The sequence below is a fragment of the Triticum dicoccoides genome, chromosome 2A (genome assembly GCF_002162155.2).
Source record: "Triticum dicoccoides isolate Atlit2015 ecotype Zavitan chromosome 2A, WEW_v2.0, whole genome shotgun sequence".
NCBI lineage: Eukaryota > Viridiplantae > Streptophyta > Magnoliopsida > Poales > Poaceae > Triticum > Triticum dicoccoides.
In genome coordinates, this window is record NC_041382.1 from 673,021,091 (window position 1) to 673,044,080 (window position 22,990).

The 22,990-nt window shown below is 46.4% G+C and overlaps 1 protein-coding gene across 3 annotated transcripts; it reads left to right on the forward strand.

Annotated features, from left to right (window-relative positions):
• Window positions 1–12: 12 nt before the first annotated feature.
• LOC119356131 (serine carboxypeptidase-like 18) lies at window positions 13–17,890 on the forward strand. Of its 3 annotated transcripts, XM_037623044.1 has the most exons (13): window positions 14–202; window positions 338–483; window positions 566–642; window positions 737–859; window positions 972–1,074; window positions 2,675–2,712; window positions 5,617–5,718; window positions 5,853–5,936; window positions 6,037–6,219; window positions 6,310–6,503; window positions 6,593–6,706; window positions 8,383–8,428; window positions 14,005–17,890. In XM_037623044.1, the coding sequence occupies exons 1-13, from the start codon at window positions 57–59 to the stop codon at window positions 14,086–14,088; spliced, it is 1,440 nt and encodes a 479-aa protein (XP_037478941.1). In that variant the 5' UTR covers window positions 14–56; the 3' UTR covers window positions 14,089–17,890. The 3 variants fall into 3 exon arrangements, with proteins under 3 accessions (XP_037478940.1, XP_037478941.1, XP_037478939.1); XM_037623043.1 differs by lacking the exons at window positions 8,383–8,428; window positions 14,005–17,890 and having other exon boundaries at window positions 13–202; window positions 6,593–6,941; XM_037623042.1 differs by lacking the exons at window positions 8,383–8,428; window positions 14,005–17,890 and having other exon boundaries at window positions 6,304–6,503; window positions 6,593–6,938.
• The last annotated feature ends 5,100 nt before the right edge of the window (window positions 17,891–22,990 follow it).

A 22,990-nucleotide genomic window follows, 5' to 3' on the forward strand; every position in this document is an offset into this window, starting at 1 on the left:
CAACCTATACCAGCCCTCTTACAGATAACAACCAAAATATCGCAAAAGGAAGTAGAATGGACGGGCTGCTGCTGCTCTGCTTCTTCCTCTGGACCGTGGTTACCACGGGACAGTTCGCCGTCGCCGGCGCAGCCTCCAGCTCCAAGGTGGTGACCAGCCTCCCCGGGTTGCCGGGTCGCCTCCCCTTCCACCTCGAGACCGGGTACCCATGCCTCGCTTTCTTCTTCAGCTTATTTTTCCACGCACCAAGGCCAAGGCGCTAGGGTAGGAGGTACGATCTCCTTGATCGACTCCATCGGGTAAGTTATATAACCTGCAAATGCTCCTCAATCACAAGGTACGTGGAGGTGGACGAGGAGAACGGCGCCGAGCTGTTCTACTACTTCGTCGAGTCCGAGGCCGGCGCGGAGGACGCCCCTTTCCTCCTCTGGCTCACCGGCGGCGACCGCTGCTCGGTGCTCAGCGGCCTCACCTTAGAGATTGGTACATCTTTTCTCTCATTCTCAAGCATATTGCTCTCCGCCACTATATCATATTATTCCATACATGTGCACGACAACTGCAGGTCCATTCCAGTTCGTCCCGGAGCCTTACAATGGCACCGTACCGCGTCTGAGAATCAATCCGTACTCATGGACCAAGGTCGGTCTTGTTCTGCACATCACAGCTTGCTAGGTAGTGGCCATCGAACATACATATGCAGGTTCATTTCTTAGTTGACGGTGTCCATCTGCAGGTGGCAAATATCCTTTTCGTTGATACACCGGTTGGGGCTGGATTTTCCTTTTCAAGACGACCCGAAGGCTACGATGTCGGGGAAGTATCCACCTCGTTGCAGCTCCATGAACTCCTTCTCAAGGTATCGTAGCGACCTCGACCACTAATTAGTCTACATCGACTGAGTACTGGTTAGTTCTTTTTTCTTTGAGAGATTGAGTACTAATTAGTTCAATCCACGTGACACCGTTTAGTGGTTCACTGGCCATCCCAAGTTCCTCACAAATCCTCTCTACCTCGGAGGAGACTCCCTTGCTGGACATCTTGTACCATTTATCGCTCAAAAGATCTCGGAAGGTATGTATGGACGCTGTCTATATATTCACGCTGTATATTTTTTTCCCCAATATGATCCGGAACTATTATAACAAAATTTCAAGCACAAAGCAGCCCCAAACATAAAAAGAAAATACATGGAGATCCCTGGACTAACGAAGGACCATTACCATCGCCAGAACGAGGTGGTGACGTGTTGTTCTTACCGCTCTTCTACTGGAGCCCGCTTGACCTTATCGATTACAACCGAGAAGTCTTTATACACCTATCCTACAGACTAGCGCCTCATAGCCACAATCGACATCGTGGAACCCTTGAATAAATCTGAAGTACGTGACACTAAAACTCGCCGGCGTGCATGCATGCCAAGAAACCATAGGGTCGCATCCTCGAGGAGATGGTAGGAATCTACGTCTGAGCTCTATTGATTCCGTCTCACCAGACGAAGTCCAGACAGTATGGAGCCTTAAAGACCATGTCAATGACGAAACGCCACTGTCCGTCGAGCGCCGACTCCGCGAGGACCACACCATTCTCCACACACATCCTGATGGTATGTAGCACCATCAGAAAAGGGGTGATGCGGGGAGAATTTATTCCATGTCGACGATGATGTGGGTCTCCCCTCGTGAAGGTTGTTACTATTTTCAAAGGGTAAACCAGGGCTATTGTTCAGTAGGACATGTGAAGTAGAGAATGCCAAGGACATGCAAACCTAATGCCTCCAATGTGGCCGGAACGCAATGCGAGTGAGAACCTCTAGTAAGTAGGCCCAGTTGACATAATCAGAAGCCTTGGATATGTCTAGCTCAATAAAAGGCCCGTAGTATTTGAGGCATGCATCTCACGAATGAAAGTCTGGACATGAAGGAAGTTCTCGTGGACACATCTCTTTTGAAAAAAAAAGTGCTATGGGCCTTGAATATCATGATAGGGAGCAGGGAGCCAAATGATTGTCCATCAAATTCGAGATTATTTTTAACAAGCTATGGATGAGACTGATTGGCCTGTAGTCATGCACCCCCATGACATCAGACTTTTTTGAGACTAGTAAGATATTTGTCGAGTTGACAAGCAGGCTCTTATAGTTCCCGTGAAGATTGACCATGTGGAGGATAGCCTCCACCACATCAAGTTTGATGATGTCCCAACATGATTTGAAGAATGTTCCAGTGAAACCCTCTCAGCCCAGGGCTTTAACCAGAGGATGCTACAACACAATTTCTTTGATTACCTATTCGAAAAAAGGCTCATCTAACTCGGTTAGGTCATGACGCGGGATTATTAGTTTCTATCAATGCGCTGGTTTGCCTATTGTTCATTCGTGGGACTATGCATCTAGTGATAAAATCGTGATCTATCTCCATGTCACGTTCCTGGTTCACGCGGTAGACATTTTTGCTTTCTGACGTAGCATCCCGAGCGGCCCAACACGTTCAGACGAATCTCTTTGTGTGACATAATATCCAAGGAAAAGTGAATCTTGCCAAAGAGATGGCAGTTAATTGCGCAATTGCAACTTGCAACCCATAAAAATATGGCTTACTATTTTAGATTCTTAAATGTATAATCGATTCGATTTACCTAGTTTGACTCTATATCCATGCTTTATACTCTGTAGGTATCGAAGCTGGAAGGAGCCCCATCCTTAATCTCAAGGTAACCACAATAATTTTCCCCAAAAAATCCATGGAGTATATACCTACCGCTAGGAGTTTGGGTATAATAGAACACTTTTGGTTATAAGGGTTCCAATGTACCACTATCATGTTTGTTTGTGTGGGCGGAAAATATAATCTCACAAGCCAGAGGTTAGGACTACCACGTCATGAGTCGGAGACCCCAAGTGGCAGGGGCTTGTAATTTTTTTCCAATAATAATAAATATTACAATATTAAGCTCAATGTACACAAGAACATAATGTAAAGTGCTGGATGAGACATGAGGACGAAAAGAACTGAATTGTTAACAAAATGAAAAACAAAGGCATGACCCTCAAATGTCATGGCGAAGTGATCACCAACGACAAACAACAACAAACATCGAGACGAACCACCACCGTTGGAAACATCAACGTGTTGGGGTTGGAGAAGATGGTGACAAAAACCAGGAGAGGGGATTAGGAGCGTGATGTACGCCTATACGGTAGTGGTGAAAGAGCGATTGAGGTTGAGAAGACGGTGAAACCCTGATACCGTGCTTAAACTTCAAACAAATGCAAGTGAATTTGTTACCACGTCTGGGCGACTTCTATGGATGTCATACAGAAAAAATTGTCTACCATGTCATCAAACTATTATCCAAAACCCCTATATGAGTAGGGTGATGCAAAAATAAAAAGAGTTAAGTGTGTGAACAATCTATTTAGGTGGAAGAAAGTGATCCAAAGAGGGCGGGGCCGATGAGTTTTTCCAGGAGCAGACGAACAGTGAGACAGATCAAACATGATTGTTTTATCAACTAGACGATACCCTGCGCATTGCTGTGAAATTAGATATATAGTTTCTAAATATAGTATAGCATACAAATTCAGTCCTTACAATTTAAAGTGTGGGAGATTCTTGAGTAAGCAAAAAAAAGTCTTAAGATGAAAAGTTTTGCATGTCACAATTAAATGAAATATGATTTAGTACCCACTTAAAACACACTAATGCATGTTGCATGGTAGAGGATTCTCATGCGTAGATCGAACGGATGCTAGTGGATCAAGTTAGTAAATCTAGTAGCTACAACAATTTTGATGATGTGGAAGCATGCATATTAAGATGATTAGAAGTAGTGGGAATCACTCTCTTATGTATATACTAGATGATACCCCGCGCATTGCCACGGGATTAGATATTTGATTTCTAAATATTGCACACAATATAAACTCACCCTTAAGATTTAAACTAAATAGTAATAAAATAAAAAAGTTGAACATATCATAAATTATATGTTCTGGCATTTAAAATCCATGATGCATGTTGCATGGTAGAGAGACTCTCATGTTTAGACGGATGTTAGTTGATCAGGCCAACAAATCCAATGGCTACAACAATTTGGATAATGTGGAAGCTCGCATGCGCAGAAAATAGCAATTAATGACTTATAGTAGGGCTTTATCTATAAATGATACTCCCTCTGTCCGGATTTATTAGGCCCCTTTTTAGGTCATGATTTGACCATGGATTTTAACTAATAAAATGTAAATTATATTTCACAAAAATTATACCGTTAAAAATCTCTTTCAAATAGAAATCTAACATCATACTTTTTATAACATACACTTTGTGTTTTTTTAGTCAAATAGGAAGTCAAAGTTAAATCCAAAATACACAAGGGTGCCTAATAAACCCGGATGGATGTAGTATATAGATTTCATTTAATGAAAGAACCTATGATCAATAATCTTTAAGTCTCAAATGGAGCCGACATGTCTTCCTTCTCATTCTGTGCGATGACCATATCTTTCACGTGGCTCCACCGGTATTCCCTCTTTTTGCAGTTTGATGACCCCACAAAGAAATGATGTCAACACCTATGCATGAAGAGTTTAGTTGCTAAGCTTTTTCATGCACTTAGCACCTCATCTAAGTAATTGTGCATTGGTAGAGGCCTAATCAAGGAGAACATAATAAATGTTTGAACACGTATTAGTCCAGCATGCATTGTCGGCCCTACTTCAAGCATTGGCTGATTCCATACTTAAAACCAAAATAAGAATCAAAATTAATATGACTACAATTAATGTTTTGCTTATTCTAAAAGTAAAGGTTATTACAAATTGAAAATTCTAGTCTTTTGAGATATGCCTACAAAACCAAAAGGGAGCGAGTGTTGTGGACGCTAAATGTTATATTTCCAAATTTAATGATAGTACTTCATGTTATAAGTGTGCACACAAAAGAACTCCATTGTTACCTTCCTCCGTTTCCTTTTTTACTTCACAAATAAAATTTGTCTTAAGTCAAACTCGTAAATTTTGACCAGATGATATTGATTTGGTATTGATATACAATATAAAGTTTTTTCTGTGATGCATCTAATGATATTGATTTCATATTGTGAATGTTGATATTTTTTCGACAATCTTGGTCAAACTTGATGAAGTTTGACTTAAGACAAAACTTATATACAAAGTAGAAAGAAACAAAGGGAGTACATGAATATATCGGGTCCTTCTGTGATTATGCTCTAAATGAGCACAGCGGTGTTGTAGACCAACTACAATTGTAGCTAAAGTTAATAGTCTTTTGTTGCACACAACACATTTGTCTATACTTTAATACTCCCTTCATTTTTTCCTTGGCCTGTTAGTTTTATCTAAAGTCAACCTTTTAAAAGTTCAACCAATTTAAATAAATAAATATATATATATTACTATTAACAATATCAAATTAGTATCATGAAATTCATCATGAAATATCTTTTATATTATATTTATTTGGTGTCATTTATGTTGATATTTTTTAAATAATTTGATTAAATTTTATAAATTTGACTTACGATAAAACTAATATACAAAAAAAGAGTTTGTTGCATATGCATGTCATATTTATGCAAGTTTCTTCACTCTTCCAGGGCTATTTGGTAGGCAACCCGATGACGGGTGAAATCATTGATGAAAGCTCGAAAGTGTCATATGCTCATGGAGTTGGTATAATACCAGATCAATTATACGAGGTAATTAAACCCATCTAGATCCGTGTCCATATGTCTGCATGCACACACAAAGTTCTGCACTCCGAGTGATATGCATGCTACTCTCTGTCTGTCTGTCTGTCTGTCTGTCTGTCTGTTCTTCTTCATCCTGGAAGACGATATTGAAGCATTGCCAAGGAGAAGACTACAGGAAACCTACAAATACACCGTGTGCCCAAGCTCTGGGCACTTTCAACAATGTAAGAACAAGATATCCTACAAAATACATTCAAGCTGCGCACCAAGTCCCAGTTATTACTTGACTGAAGGTTATGTGGTGTTTCCCAATTCAAATTGCAGCTACGCTCCGAAGTTATGACGGCACAAATTTTGTTAGACGATTGCTATCTTGTATCCCCTGGACCAGGCACCCAGACGGACAAGTCAGCTAGTGCTATTCGGAAGATCCTAAGCGAGGAAACAGTGATCGTGACGGGGAGGCGAGTGAAGCATCCGCCACCTCGTGTACCAATTGGCTGTTATGTAAGTCGGCATATCATGCATACAGAGCTCTAGCATTGCATGGGCTCCCGTTCCTCCGTTAACCTAGTTGTATGCACGCCACGGATTCAGAGCTACACGTCTTACCTGTCGTATTTCTGGGCAAACCACGCGCTCACCCGAGACGCCCTGGGGATCAAGGACGGCACCGTGGACGAGTGGGTGAGGTGCCACGACGGCGACCTGCCGTACGCCGTGGACATCGGGAGCAGCATCAAGTACCACCGGAATGTCACCGTCAATGGCTACCGTGCGCTGGTGTACAGGTAGTAAGTTGCTATACTGAAACAGGGATATTTGATCAGCTGAAAGCCGGAACCTGACTGAGTTTTTGATTGGTGTCTACACTCTACAGCGGCGACCACGATGCGATTGTGCCGCACCTGGGGACGCAGGCGTGGGTGAGGTCGCTCGGCTTTCCCGTCGTCGACGACTGGAGGGCGTGGCATCTCGACGGCCAGTCTGCCGGGTTCGTCCTCGTTTCCTTCTCGTTGCGTTGCATGCTCTGTCGTTTTTCTTTGAGTAAATTCCGGTTTTTACCCCCTATTTTTACATTTTTGACAATAATTACCCCGTTTAGCGAGATTTCATCCCTTTTACCCAATTTAGCAAAAGTGTTGCCACAGTTTACCCAGTTTAATATTTTATAAGCATTCTGACACGCTGGTCCAATTATGTTACCATGTTTGATATTTTTGGAGTTGATGGTATTCTCCTATTATTTATAAATCAGATCATTCTCCTATTATTTGCAACAGATCATGGAAATACACTACCTCAAAATTTATTAATATAGACTACAGATTGCTCCGGGTTCACATATTGAAAACATGTTGAATGATGCTTCCCATTTATAGATAGCACCAGGACCTTATAGTACAGCTGAATAACATCACATGTATAGATAGCTTCACTAGTTCACAACTGCAGAAGCTTCAGAATACACCAAACAGTAGCAGTGGCACATACACCTTGTCAGTCTTCACCTTTCTTAGCTCCTACACCTTGCAAAGCTCTCCATCTAGGATGCTAACATCATCTTGTCACAAACCACAAAAATCATCCTCCATCTATGCGCCTTACAACCACTGAAGGAGATCTAGGTTACTCTAAAATATATTCTGATAAAGGTTTATCAAACTGAAGAAGTAAAAGAATTCCAATATTCAAAATGTTGAAAAACACTTTAAATCAATGTACCTCAATTACAGAAGGGTGATATATATAGACATGATCTTCTAATAAGCATCTTAATTTTGTCCGAATTAAACGCCTAACCAGCAAATGCATGAGTCAGGAAAATTTTATAATACACAAATTGCTGTAATAGAGATGGTCAAAATCATGTGGAATGGGGTATGACTGAGAGGGCTTGTTTGTTCACCAACCTCGCTGATTTGTTGGACCAGACGTCGCCATAGAACCGCCATCAACTGAGCACAGACTAATAGGGTCCCTGCTATGTCGCCAAAGTAGGAAGAAGAACTAAGCACAACCTGATGCGGTCACATACATGATTAGTTTTTTAAGTATATCAAATTCAGAGGACTACGCCGACGTCAGCGAACTTGACGGGACCATCGGATTCCACGAGGTCATTTCTTGCCATGATGTTGTGGCCATACAGCCCGGCCCGAGGAGGTATGAAAGCGCATGGCCAGGACCTCAGCACCCGCCACTGTCGCCGTCATCGTCGCCACTGCTTGACAATCCTGAGCAACGATTGGGGGCGAGCAACGCAAGCGAGAACCGAGTAGAGGCGAGCATGGCGCTCGCCGCTCGGCCGACTCGCACGTTGTGCGTTGGACGCGATGCGAGTGATCACCATCAGGCTGTCCTGGTCGGTAGAAGCTACGAGGACTGGTTCGGCAGGGAGAAAAATAGGCAATAAAAAACCATTGATGTGGCATGCCAGCTGGACCAGACAATTGAAACCTGTCGGTCAGAACACAAAATCTCGCTAAACAGGGTAAATTCTGGCAGAACTTTTGCTAAATGGGGTAAAACGGACAAAATCTCGCTAAATAAGGTAATTAATGTTAAAAATGTCAGAATAGAGGGTAAAAACCAGAATTTACTCTTTTTCTTTCACTAGCTGACAGTGATTCCTCTGCTTTTTCTTACCTGGGTTGGGTTTGCATGCAGATTCACCATAACTTACTCTAACAACATGACCTTCGCGACCGTAAAGGTAGGAACATTTTCTGTGTGCGTATGTGGCGCGCGTGGCCATTGATGGGTGTAATGACCGGCGCCCGAAGGAGGGGGGATCGATCACTACAGGGAGGGGATCGGGGATGAGAGGTAGCAGGAGGAGTAGGTGAGGAGAGATGAAGGGGATGAGTAGTTCAGATACTTCTTTTTCATTCATGCCTGTTCAGTCTGTCTCGCTGGGTTAAGTACATTCAGTTACACAGCCTCTGGCCACAGACGGCCTGTTACACTGATGGGCTCAGCCCACACATGCCTGGTCATCTCTCCGGCAGCATCAGGTGTGACATGCTCTCCTCCTTGAGCGGAAGCGACATTATCCCAGCAAGGAGCCTGTGGGTAGTGGTGACGCAGCACGGTGTAGTCCTCCCATGTAGCCGAATCAGGTGACAATGATGACCACTGGACGCGTACCTGGACGATTGCACTGCTCCCCTTCTTGACCATGCGGCGCTCGAGGATGGCCACCGGCTGCAGAGGTGCAGCGGACATGTCGGGTGTGCGCGGAAGCTCGGAGAAGACCGGCGAGTAGTCTTGCGTGAATGGCTTGAGCTGCGAAACATGAAAGACGGGGTGAATGCGACTGTTCTGTGGTAGCTCCAGCTTGTACGCCATGGCGCCCACGCGCTGCTTGACCGTGAAGGGGCCAAAGAATTTATATGCCAGCTTGGGACAGGGGCGGTTGGCCACTGTGGATTGGACATATGGCTGGAGTTTGAGCAGCACTTGATCACCCACATTAAACGAGCGCTCAATCCTATGTCTGTCTGCCTGTTGCTTGCATCGGTTCTGTGCACGGGCCAGTTGCGCGCGTAGCTTGTCGTTGTGAGTGACCCAGTCCAGTTCATCCCCTGTGTGCTCGGGCAAGTGAGTTGCAATCGCTGGCAGTCCCCCAAGGTTTGCTTCTTTGCCGTACAGAGCTTGAAAAGGAGAAGTGTTCAGCGAGGAATGGTACGAGGTGTTGTACCAGAACTCCGCAGTTGGCAGCCACTTGCGCCAATGCTTGGGGTTGTCATGAACGGCACAACGAAGGTACATCTCGAGGCACTGATTGACGCGTTCGCTTTGTCCGTCCGTCTGAGGATGGTACGCCGTGGAGAAGCTTAGCTTGGTGCCGGCTGGGTCGAGAAGTGCCCGCCACATGTTGCTGGTGAATATCTTGTCGCGGTCCGAGACAATTGACATCGGCACGCCGTGGAGCTTGATGATATTGTCCCAGAATGCTCGGGCCACCGTTGCTGCCGTGAAAGGGTGACTGAGTGGCACGAAATGCGCGTACTTGGTGAAGCGGTCGACGACGACCATGATCACCTCGTAGCCTTCTGAACAGGACAGCCCCTCGATGAAATCCATAGTGAGGTCTTGCCATGGCTCGGTAGGGATTGGTAGAGGCTGGAGCAGACCTGGAGGTTTTGTGTGCTCGTGCTTGGCATGTTGGCAGATAGAGCATTGGCGAACAAAGTCCTCGACTGCTTGCTTCAAACCTTGCCAGGTGAACTGCTTCTTGACTCGTTGATAGGTGGCTGCCACGCCAGAGTGCCCACCCACCGCGCTGGCATGGAAGGCGCTAATCAACTTGGTCTGGAGGGCTGTGTTCGCACCGATCCAGAGCTTGTCATGGAGGCGGATGACACCTTGTCGCAGCTCGTAGCCGTGCTCATCTGGACTGGAGATGGCCAGCCGTTGGAGCATGTCTTGCGCGTCCTTGTCTGTCTCGTAGGAGTTGGCGACCTCCTGGAGCCATTGCGGCTGACAGATGGAGAGAGCGTCGATGGAGAGAAGGTGACCCACGCGGGAGAGGGCGTCCGCTGCACCGTTGTCGGGGCCGCGCCGGTACTTGAAGGAGAATTGAAGCCCCACCATCTTGGACATGGCCTTGCGCTGCAGCTCCGTCTCCAAGTGCTGATCACCCAAGCTGCATAGGCTCTTGTGGTCCATGACGATGACGAAAGGAGCTCGTTGAAGATAGGCGCGCCACTTGTCGATCGCCATGATCACGGCGAGGAACTCCTTCTCGTAAATGGAGAGGCGTTGATTGCGCACTCCAAGAGCCTTGCTGAGGTAGGCAATCGGATGCCCATCTTGGACGAGGACCGCGCCCACCCCGGTGTCACAAGCGTCGGTTTCGATGGAGAAGGGCCGGGAGAAATCCGGCAGGGCCAGCACCGGCGTATTCACCATGGCTTTCTTGAGAAGCTCGAACGCCGCCTGTGCTTGCTCGGTCCACACAAAGCCCTTTTTGGTGAGCAATTGAGTGAGAGGCTTGGCGAGGATTCCATAGCGCGGAACAAACTTGCGGTAGTAGCCGGTGAGGCCGAGGAAGCCCCGTAATTCTGTGGCATTGGTTGGGGTAGGCCACGCTTGCATAGCACTCGTCTTGCTGGCGTCGGTGGCCACGCCGTCTCGAGAGATCACATGGCCGAGGTACTCAATTTGCGGCTGGGCAAAGGAACACTTGGACTCTTTGGCGTAAAGTTGATGTTGACGCAAGATGGTGAAGACGGTGCGCAAGTGCTCCACATGTGCCTGCAAGGTTCTGCTGAAAACCAATATGTCATCCAGAAATGAGATCACAAACTTAGGGTTTGGTCCTTCGAAGACGGAGTTCATAAGGCACTGAAAAGTTGGCGGCCCATTGGTGACGCCGAAGGGCATCACCCAGAATTGGAAATGACCGTGATGTGTTTTAAACGCCGTCTTTTCCTCATCACCTTCACGCATCCGGATTTGATGGTAGCCCGCCCGTAAATCAATCTTGGAGAAATATGCCGCTCCCGCTAACTCATCCAGCAGCTCATCGATCACGGGAAGAGGAAACTTGTTCTTGATTGTTACTAGATTCAAGCGCCGATAGTCAACACAGAACCTCCATGTCCCGTCCTTTTTCTTGACTAAGAGAACAGGTGCCGCGAAGGGGCTCATGCTGTGAGTAATCAGACCAGTGCGAAGCATCTCATTGACTTGTCTCTCAATCTCGTCGTTTTGGAGTGGCGAGTAGCGGTAGGGTCTGCAATTGACCGGGGCTGCCCCTGGTTCCAGTGAGATGGCATGATCGTACTGCCTGTGTGGGGGAAGCTTTGTTGGCTCGGCGAAGACATCGCTGAATTCTGTCAGTACTTGTTGTATGACTGGAGGAATTGGTTCTTTGCCTTCTGCTGTAGGGGTGATGTGAATTTCGAGCAGAGCAGCCCCCCAAATGTCATTCTCCTCATGCATCTGCCAGAGCGTTGCGGCGTCCAGGGTTGTAATCGTCGGCTGCTCGTCCGTGCGTACACCTGTTAATAGGACTGCGATATCTTGCCTAGTGAATTGCATGGTCTTCAGTTGCCAGTCGCATTGCATCGGGCTGTGCTCTGCGAGCCAATCCATTCCCAATACTGCATCGTAGGCTCCCAATTCGAGCACGCGCATGTCGGTGAGGAACTCGTGGCCTTGGCACTGCCACTGCAGTCGAGGTACCAGCTCGGTGCAGGTCAGACGCTGGCCGTTGGCGACGCGCACGGTGATCGCGGAAATATGCGTGGTCTTTGCTCCAATACGTGTGGCAAATGTGGTGCTGACAAAACTGTTAGTACTGCCTGAATCCACCAAGAGCAGCATTGTTTGGTTTCCCACTGTTGCTCGCAACCTGATCGTTTCTGCCATTTCAGTTCCATCAACGGCATGTGCTGACAAAAGGCAGCAGGCCGGTTCTTGAGCATCTGGTTCATCAAGCAACTCCAGTGCGCGCACAGCATCATCCGAGAGAACTTCGCCGTGCTCCCCCACTTCAATGGTGAGGAGTTGTGCTGTACGCTGACGCTGGTGCTCCCGCGAGTACTTATCGCCACAGCGAAAACATAGTCCGTGTTGTCTTCTGTAGTCTCGTAACTGGCGCTCTCGACCGAAATCATCGGTTGCTGGGCGCGGGGCCGGTGCCGCGCGAGGTGCCACAGCCGCTGGTGGCACAGGTGGTGGTGGTGGTGGGCGGCCCGTCGCTGGCAACGCCGCGGGCAGAGGTGGAGGTCGACTGGTGATTGTTGGTCTGAATCGCGGGCGTTGCAAGTCGAGCTCCTCTTCTTGGATACGGGCGAACACTGTAGCCCGCGTGATGCTGGTCGGGGCTTGTAAGCGCACAGCGGCACGGAGCTCGTCTTTGAGACCCAACAGAAACTGGGTCACAAAGAACTTGGGACTGAGGGTGGCGTCAAGAGCGAGCAGATTATACATGTATACTTCAAACTGCTGCCTGTACTCCACGACAGTGCCCGTCTGTCGCAGTTGCAGAAGATTGTGCATCAGTGATTCAAACTCCTCAGGACCGAATTCTTCCTCAATTGCTCGCCGAAACATGTCCCAGGAGATCACCTGGTGTTGCTGACGAAACGCTCGTAACCAGAGTGCCGCGTGCCCTTCCACGTACAGTGCTGCCGTCGCCACCCAGTTGAGCGGTGGCACACGGTAGAGCTCGAAATATGCGAAGCAACGATCCAGCCACACCCGAGGCAGTTCGCCATCGAATCGTGGAAAATTATGCTTCGGTGGCTTGGTGGTGTACTCGTCCCGTGGAGCTGGTAGCTGGGTGCGCTCCCCTGATGGTTGGTGCTCGGGACGAGCGAGCAGGGGAGGGCCCTCATTGGTGAGCCGGGCAAAGGGGATCTGACTGGTGAAAGCTTGCGGAATCGGCAGTGTGCTCGGGGGCGGCGCGGCGCGCGGCTCAGGAGGAGGCGTCTGGAGCACAACCTCTGGTTGTTGGAGCCCGTTGTTGGCCACATGTGCTCGCCGGCCCGCCGCGGAAGGATCGTCCACTTGCGAGACCGCGGAGGGGGTTGAATCAGCCGGGGAGGCCATCTTGCGCACGTCGTCGACCTCGGCTTGTGTAAGCCCGATCTGTTTGGACAAGCTCTGCAACTCGTGGGAGACTTGAGTGTTGAACGCCGTCTGCGCCTCAGCTCTCTTCTCCGCCAGGCCCTTCTCCTCGTCAAATCTGGACATGAGCTTCTCCATGAGAACAGTGAGGTTGGCTGTCTGTCCTTCCATGGCGGCAATAACTTGCCGTGCCTGCGCAGAGGGCTTGGAGGGCGCCGTGGTTCCCGCCCTGAGTAGATCGAACTCCGCCAAGGATTTCGGGCGACCTCACCGGAGTGAAATCGCACCTACGGCGGTGGATGTTACCGATCTGACCAAGGGAGTGAGGAAAACCGCGGCGGAAAAATTTTCTGGGTAAATTCGTTGGCTCTGAGATACCAAATTGTAATGACCGGCGCCCGAAGGAGGGGGGATCGATCACTACAGGGAGGGGATCGGGGATGAGAGGTAGCAGGAGGAGTAGGTGAGGAGAGATGAAGGGGATGAGTAGTTCAGATACTTCTTTTTTCATTCATGCCTGTTCAGTCTGTCTCGCGGGGTTAAGTACATTCAGTTACACAGCCTCTGGCCACAGACGGCCTGTTACACTGATGGGCTCAGCCCACACATGCCTGGTCATCTCTCCTATCTAGTCCACCGATGTGGCAGCATCAGGTGTGACAATGGGTTGCCCGATTTTAAGCTGCGGTTGCGGATTGGTGTTTGCAGGGAGCTGGGCACACGGCACCTCAGTATGAGCCCGAGCGGTGCTACGCCATGTTCAGCCGTTGGGTACTGCACCAGCCACTCTAGTCCTCCTGTATGTGACATCATCTAGTAGGTCTAGCATACATACTAGCAGGCGGAAGGCGCGGCGAGAACCTGTGTAAATCTACAGTACAAATTTGGATAAAGATACAGAGTGGAGAATGGAGAGAAGAGATCCTTTGATAGCGAAGTAGCCAAAGAACTATTGAGAAACAACATGAATTACCATAAATTGTATGGTATCAAATAAAAAAGAGAAAAGTATATTTTTTGTCCCTCAACTTTTGACGAAGTTTAGATTTGATTCCTCAACTATAAAACCAGACAACTTGCATCCTCAATTCTTGAAACCGGACACATTTGGTCCCCTGACTCAACTGAAGTGGTATCCATGCCAACTCAGCATTGTTTTGACCGGGTCATGTCTAGGTGGCAATATTTCTATTTCTCTTCATCCATCTCCGGTCTAGACATTTCGTCAAACAATTGACGTGCAATCGCTGCACCAGGGCACAACCGTTGACGAGCCAGTGCTGCCACCATTGGTGGCCCAGCTAACTACTAAGTACCACGTACCACCACGTCTTCTCCTCGTGCCTGAGTTTTCGCATGAAGGCACGCCGGGAAGTGATGCGGCGCCGCCGGCGCGTGGGGTCCCAGGCGCTGAGCAACAGGAAATACGATGCGAGTTGATCCGGGTTGCGCTCGACGGTGTGGTGCGTGCCGAGCGTGAGCTTGCGGACGAGCGGTGTGGGCAGGTCAGCACCACCGCCTCTTCACCACGCTGCTGGATCCAAGCGTTGGACCGCGTCCGCGCGTGAAGGCCGGCAACGACGGCGAGTACCACCACAGCCACGAGGTGCCCCAGTCCGGCCATGACGGCGACGTGCTCCATCCAGGCGACGAGCAGGTCGAGCCGCGGCGATCCCCTCTCCTGGCGCCGCGCTCATGCTGTCTGAGATCACCACCAGCGGCAGCTTGCTCCCTGCCCGCAGACGCCGTGTAGAGAGCGAGGAATCGGGAAGTCAATTTGGGGTTTCTTTGCCACGTCAGCATGAATAGGTCAAAACCGGGATGAGCCAGCATTAAAACCGGTAAAAAACGGAAGGAGGATGAAACTTGTCTGGTTTTAAAAGTTGAAGGTGCAAGTTGTCTGGTTTGATAGTTGAGGGATCAAATCTAGACTCCGTAAAAAATTAAGGAACGAAAAGTATACTTTTCTTAATAAAAAACTACTTAAAATTGAAGATAATGTCGTGGAGTCATGGTTAAGAATATGAAACTTGAAAGTTTGCCAAAGTCATATGTCTGTGGTAGAAGGATTCCACCATGTATTTTCATCTTTTTTATCGTGCTAATTCTTTTGTTTCCCCGTACTCTTAGTAATGCAGGCTTTATTTCCAGTACATTTTTTAATGTCCCTGGTTACTCTATCTAACAGTAAAAGAGCAACCAAGACATCAGTACCCATAGATGAAAGATGTGAAACTATAGTGATACTTCAGATCCATCTGAAAGATGTGCACCTCAATTTCCATATAGCAGATGCCCTAAAATATACGTGGGTGACCGTTCTCATTCTACCTGAATAGGAACCCAAGAACATCATGAAGCATAGACATATGTGGATTAAAATTGTCCATTATTATTTTAAAAAAGACCATCAGTACACACTTTTTTCAACAACAAAAAAGGTTGACACCAAAGATGTTATTGGAATCCACAACATGTTGAGGAATATATATATACAAATTTTACAGTGGTTGGGCTTTTTTGGAGCCGTTCATTTGTCTCAATCTAACGGCACACATATACATAGTACTGGGTAGTACTCAGATGAAAGTATTCGAAAGTATTACAACTTGTGGGGCCGGTACTAATGACAATGTGTGGACACATTTTAATCTAGGGGCATTTTAGTCATAGGAAAATTTTCCACGTGCCGCCCCTCTCATCCAATCCAGAACCGCCGCCAGGGTCCTCTCCTCTTCCATCGCCATTACACAACCGCAACCATCTCCTCCCTCTCCTGCATTCCAGATCCACCACAGCCATCTCCTCCCTCTCCTGCATTCCAAATCCACCGCAGCCATCTCCTCATCCTCGCCGCCGCAACTTTGCTCGTCTCCTCTTCCACATCCACCCCCCTCTTCCATCCAAGCCAGCCTCGATGGAGCAGCAGATCGAGCAGATCGCCGGCGGCGAGAAGGCCAACTTTGCCATGCCGATGGAGGAGGAGATCGTGCAGATCGCCGGCGGCGACCATGTCAAGATGGCCAAGTTGAGCGAGATATGTTCTTGGTTTGACAACAGACGACAGATGTCCTGGACGACGCAAACCATGATCAAGCATATGAAGAAGAGTGAGAATTTGGCGCTCTGTCCCCCCGCCAGCAGTACCGGTGGAGTTCGTCAAGGTCCTCCTCTGGTCGATGGAGCAGACGAATCCCCCCAAGGAGTGGGTCAGGCGAAGGTGGTGGGCGTACAGATCCAGGGTAGAGCATCCAGAGGATCAGGAAGCCACCCTGTATGAGGTGCCATTGGAGATTGTGCAGCCCCCAACCGAGTCACCGGAGACTTCGAAGCGCAAGAGGAGGAGGACAGTGGTCGCGACGTCGCTTCCCCGCTGTTCTCCACACTTCCCTCGCCGCTCTCCTCGCCTGAAAGCCGGCGGTAGCGTTGTTTAGGGTAAGATTCTTGATTTGTAAATCATTATTTGCCACTTGGTTAATTTGATTCTCTATAATATGTTGCTACTGCATGTATTTTCCCTTTCTTTTTAGCGTTCTTCTATCTATTCAAGTGCACATCTACTTCAATTCATAGCCTCTGGATGTTAGCTTAATTAGTTGCAAAGAATAAATTACGTTTCAGTACTGCAAGTTCAGTACACAAGTTCAGTGGACAGGTTTACAGTGGTAGACTCGGGTAGACACTGAAATATTCCAGTGCCGCAAGTTCAGTAGACAGTTGTAGCTTTTGATATATTTCAGTAGTTCATTTTCAGTACACACTGGTAGACACGGAAATATTTCAGTAGTTCAATTTCAGTACAAACTGGTAGACACTGAAATATTTCAGTAGTGCAGTTTCAATACACACAGGTAGACAGTGAAATATTTCAATTGTGCAGTTTCAGTACACACAGGTAGACAGTGAAATATTTCAGTAGTGTAGTTTCAATAGAGACAGGTAGACACTGAAATATTTCAGTAGTGCAATTTCACTAGTGCAATTTCGGGTAATGCACGTATCTACTAATGCATACCTTATAAGTTAAATCCACATTTTAGTAGTGATATATGTCAAATAAGCATCAATATGATTGTCAATGTTTGTACCATTGATGGTAGTATAATAAATCATGAAATAAGGCAAAAAAAATGCTTAGAGGTATGCAAGACTAAAAATATGGGGTGAATAAAAGGATGGTTTAATTGAAGTAAGTATGACCTATTGAAATGCTCAGAGGTCAGCAAGGCTAAAAATACGGGTGAAAGTTAAAATGCCTCCCAGATTGAAAGTTTTCTTCTGGCTTGTATTGCTACATAGCATCCTCACCAAGAATAACTTGACAAAAATGGTTGTGGCTTGGAGATAGCAATTGCTCTTTTTGTGGAAGAGATGAAGACGTTGACCATCTTTTTTTTCCATTGTTCTGTTGCAAAGATGTTGTGGATGCTGATGAAATGTTCTTTTGGGATGCATGACAGACAACATGGAAAATATATTTGCCGTGTGGATTGGGAAATTGGATAAAAGTGATACGTGTCTTATGATGGTTGGCATTTATGCTACTTTCTGGAGTTTATGTAAACTTAGAATTTATGATACTGAAATATTTCAATACCGCAGTTTCAGTACACACAAGTACACACTAAAATAATTAAAACAAGAAAAAAAATGTTTTGCCTGCAGCTCGAATCCAGGACCTGTAGTGTGCTATGGCAGTGTGCTATGAGTAGAGATCCTGATGAGATGCAGGCACCTAACTATGTTGTATATTCCCCTGCCCATCGCCCCCTAACTGCCATTCATTGCATATACCCACCGCCCACTGTCCTCGCCACCGCTCACTCGCCCCACTCCCACTCGGCGTCGCTTCGAACTCCCCTCCCCAATCCCCTCCCCTTCTAAACTCTCGCCAACCATCGCCGCCATGGAGAGCAGCCTAGGGTGGCAAAAAGCGATGGAGGACCTCGCTGGCGATGATCCGATGTGGCGCGCGCAGCTGAGGGAGGTGTCTAGCTGGTTTCCCAGCACCGAGATGTTAGTCAACCACGCACGCGGGCAGAGGAAGGTGCCGACGGCCGCGGAGAAGAAGCACACCTTCCCTTTGGGCTGGTGCAAGCATCTCGGAGTTGGAATATACACTTTGATAAGGTGATCAAAGCATATGGTTTTATACATACTTATGGTGAAGCCTGTATTTACAAGAAAGTGAGTGGTAGCTCTATAGCATTTCTGATATTATATGTAGATGACATATTATTGATTGGAAATGATATAGAATTTTTGGATAGCATAAAAGGATATTTGAATAAAAGTTTTTCAATGAAAGACCTCGGTGAAGCTACTTACTTATTGGGCATCAAGATCTATAGAGATTGATCAAGACGCTTAATAGGACTTTCACAAAGCATATACCTTGGCAATTTTTTTTTGAAAAAGTTCAAAATAGATCAGTCAAAGAAAGGGTTCTTGTCTGTGTTGCAAAGTATAAAGTTGAGTAAGACTCGAAACCCGACCATGGCAGAAGATAGAGAGAGAATGAAAGTCATTCCCTATGCCTCAGCCATAGGTTCTATAAAGTATACCATGCTGTGTACCAGACCTATTGTATACCCTGCCATGAGTTTGGCAAGGGGGTATAATAGTGATCTAGGAGTAGATCGCTGGACAGCGGTCAAAATTATCCTTAAGTACCTAAAGAGGACTAAGGAAATGTTTCTCGGTTATGGAGGTGACAAAGAATTCGTCATAAAGGGTTACATTGATGCAAGCTTTAACATTGATCCAGATGACTCTGAGTCTCAATCTGGATACATATTGAAAGTCGGAGTAATTAGCTAGAGTAGCTCCGTGCAGAGCAATATAGACATAGAAATTTCCAAAATACATACGGATCTGAATGTGGCAGACCCATTGACTAAACTTATCTCACAAGCAAAACATGATCACACCTTATGTACTCTTTGGGTGTTAATCACATGGCGATGTGAACTAGATCATTGACTCTAGTAAACCCTTTGGGTGTTGGTCATATGGAGATGTGAACTATGGGTGTTAATCACATGACGATGTGAATTGGTGTTAAATCACATGGTGATGTTAACTAGATTACTGACTCTAGTGCAAGTGGGAGACTGAAGGAAATATTCCCTAGAGGCAATAATAAAGTTGTTATTTTATGTTTCCTTATATCATGATAAATGTTTATTATTCATGCTAGAATTGTATTAACCGGAAACTTGATACATGTGTGGATACATGGACAAAACACTGTGTCCCTAGTAAGCCTATACTAGACTAGCTTGTTAATCAAAGATGGTTAAGTTTCCTAACCATAGACATGTGTTGTCATTTGATGAACGGGATCACATCATTAGGAAAATGATGTGATGGACAAGACCTATCCGTTAGCTTAGCATATTGATCATTCAATTTTATTGCCATTGCTTTCTTCATGTCATATACATATTCCTTTGACTATGAGATTATGCAACTCCTGGATACCGGAGGAATACCTTGTGTGCTATCAAACGTCACAACGTAACTGGGTGATTATAAAGATGCTCTACAGGTATCTCTGAAGGTGTTTGTTGGGTTGGCATCGATCGAGATTAGGATTTGTCACTCCGAGTATCGAAGAGGTATCTCTGGGCCCTCTCGGTAATACACATCATAAGCTTGCAAGCAAACGAATCAGGAGTTAGTCATGAGGTGATGTATTATGGAACGAGTAAAGAGACTTGCTGGTAACGAGACTGAACAAGGTATGAAGATACCGACGATCGAATCTCGGGCAAGTAACATACCGATAGACAAAGGGAATTACGTATGTTATCATAAGGTTCGACCGATAAAGATATTCGTAGAATATGTAGGAGCCAATATGGGCATCCAGGTTCCGCTATTGGTTATTGACCAGAGAGGTGTCTCGGTCATGTCTACATAGTTCTCGAACCCATAGGGTCCGCACGCTTAACGTTAGTTGACGATATAGTACTATATGAGTTATGTATGTTGGTGACTGAATGTTGTTCGGAGTCCCGAATGAGCTCATGGACATGACGAGGAGATCCAGAATGGTCCGAAGGTAAATATTGATATATAGGATGATATGGTTCGGCCAAGGGTGAAGCCCACGGGGCTTTAGGTCGGTGCAAAAGGAGTTTTGCGGAGGCCAGGGGCCAAACGCTGGAGACCCTGGCGTCTGGCCCTGGGCCAGATGCCGAGGCCCATGGCATCTGGGCCAGACACCAAGGACAGTGGCACCTGGTCCTGGAAGTCCGAGAAGGACTCTTCCTTGCGGGCAAAACTGACTTTGAGGAGGCTTTTACTCCAAGTTTCGACCTCAGGGCTCAATATATAAATAGAGGGGAAGGTCTAGCACCTGGAACACATAAAGAATCACCAAGCCATGTGCCGGCAACCCCGTCCCCTCTAGTTTATCCTCCGTCATAGTTTCCGTTGTGCTTGGCGAAGCCCTATGGAGATTGTTCTTCACAAACACCGTTACCACGCCGTCGTGCTACCGGAACTCGTCCACTACTTCGCCCGTCTTGCTGGATCAAGAAGGAGAGGATGTCATCGAGCTGAACGTGTGCTGAACGCGGAGGTGCCATACGTTCGGTACTTGATCGGGATGGATCGTGAAGGTGTACGACTACATCAACCGCGTTGATAAACGCTTTCGCTTTGCGATCTTCAAGGGTATGAAGATGCTCTGCCCCTCTCGTTGCTATGCATCTCCTAGATAGATCTTGCGTGAGCGTAGGCAATTTTTTGAAATTGCATGCTATGTTTCCCAACAGTGGCATCCAAGCCAGGTCTATGCGTAGATGATATGCACGAATAGAACACAAAGAGTTGTGGGCAGTGATCGTCATACTGTTTACCACCAATGTCTTATTTTGATTCGGCGTTATTGTTGGATGAAGCGACCCGGACCAACCTTACATGACCACGTTCATGAGACCGATTCCACCGATAGACATGCAACTAGTTTTGCATAAAGGTGGCTGGCGGGTGTCTGTTTGTCCAACTTTAGTTGAATCGAATTTGACTGTGGCCGGTCCTTGTTGAAGGTTAAAACAACAAACTTGATAAATCACCGTTGTGGTTTTGATGCGTAGGTAAGAACGGTTCTTGCTACAAGCCCGTAGCAGCCACGTAAAACTTGCAACAACAAAGTAGAGGACGTCTAACTTATTTTTGCAGGGCATGTTGTGATGTGATATGGTCAAGACATGATGTGATATACGTTATTGTATGAGATGATCATGTTTTGTAAAACTTATCGACAACTGGCAAGAGCCTTATGGTTGTCGCTTTATTGTATGAAATGCAAATGCCATGTAATTGCTTTACTTTATCACTATGCGTTAGCGATAGTTGTAGAAGCAATAGTTGGCGAGACGACTATGACGCTATGATGGAGATCAAGGTGTCAATCCGGTGATGATGGAGATCATGACGGTGCTTTGGAGATGGTGATCAAAGGCACAAAATGTTATGGCCATATCATGTCACATATTTTGATTGCATGTGAAGTTTATCTTTTATGCATCTTATTTTGCTTACTATGACGGTAGTTGATGTCTACTACACAACCTTCTTCTTGTAGATGTTGTTGGGCCTCCAAGTGTAGAGGTTTGTAGGACAGTAGCAAATTTCCCTCAAGTGGATGACCTAAGGTTTATCAATCCATGGGAGGCATAGGATGAATATGGTCTCTCTCAAACAAACCTGCAACCAAATAGCATCGAGTCTCTTGTGTCCCCAACACACCCAATACAATGGTAAATTGTATAGGTGCACTAGTTCGGCGAAGAGATGGTGATACAAGTGCAATATGGATGGTAGATATAGGTTTTTTTTGTAATCTGAAAAATATAAAAACAGCAAGGTAACTAATGATAAAAGTGAGCACAAATGGTATTGTAATGCTTCGAAACAAGGCCTAGGGTTCATACTTTCACTAGTGCAAGTTCTCTCAACAAGGATAACATAATTACATCATATAACTATCCCTCAACATGCAACAAAAAGTCACTCCAAAGTCACTAATAGCGGAGAACAAATGGAGAGATTATTGTAGGGTACGAAACCACCTCAAAGTTATTCTTTCCGATCAATCCATTGGGCTATTCCTATGTGTCACAAACAGCCCTAGAGTTCATAGTAAAATAACACCTTAAGACACAAATCAACCAAAACCCTAATGTCACCTAGATACCCCGATGTCACCTCAAGTATCCGCGGGTATGATTATATGATATGCATCACACAATCTCAGATTCATCTATTCAACCAACACAAAGAACTTCGAAGAGTGCCCCAAAGTTTCTACCGGAGAGTCAAGACGAAAACGTGTGCCAACCCCTACGCATAGATTCCCAAGGTCACGGAACCCGCAAGTTGATCACCAAAACATACATCAAGTGAATCAATAGAATACCCCATTGTCAGCACGTGTATCCCACGCAAGACATACATCAAGTGTTCTCAAATCCTTAAAGACTCAATCTGATAAGATAACTTCAAAGGGAAAACTTAATCCACTACAAGAAGGTAGAGGGGGAGAAACATCTTTAGATCCAACTATAGTAGCAAAGCTCGCGGTACATCAAGATCATGCCAAATCAAGAACACAAGAGAGAGAGAGAGAGAGATCAAACACATAGCTACTGGTACATACCCTCATCCCCGAGGGTGAACTACT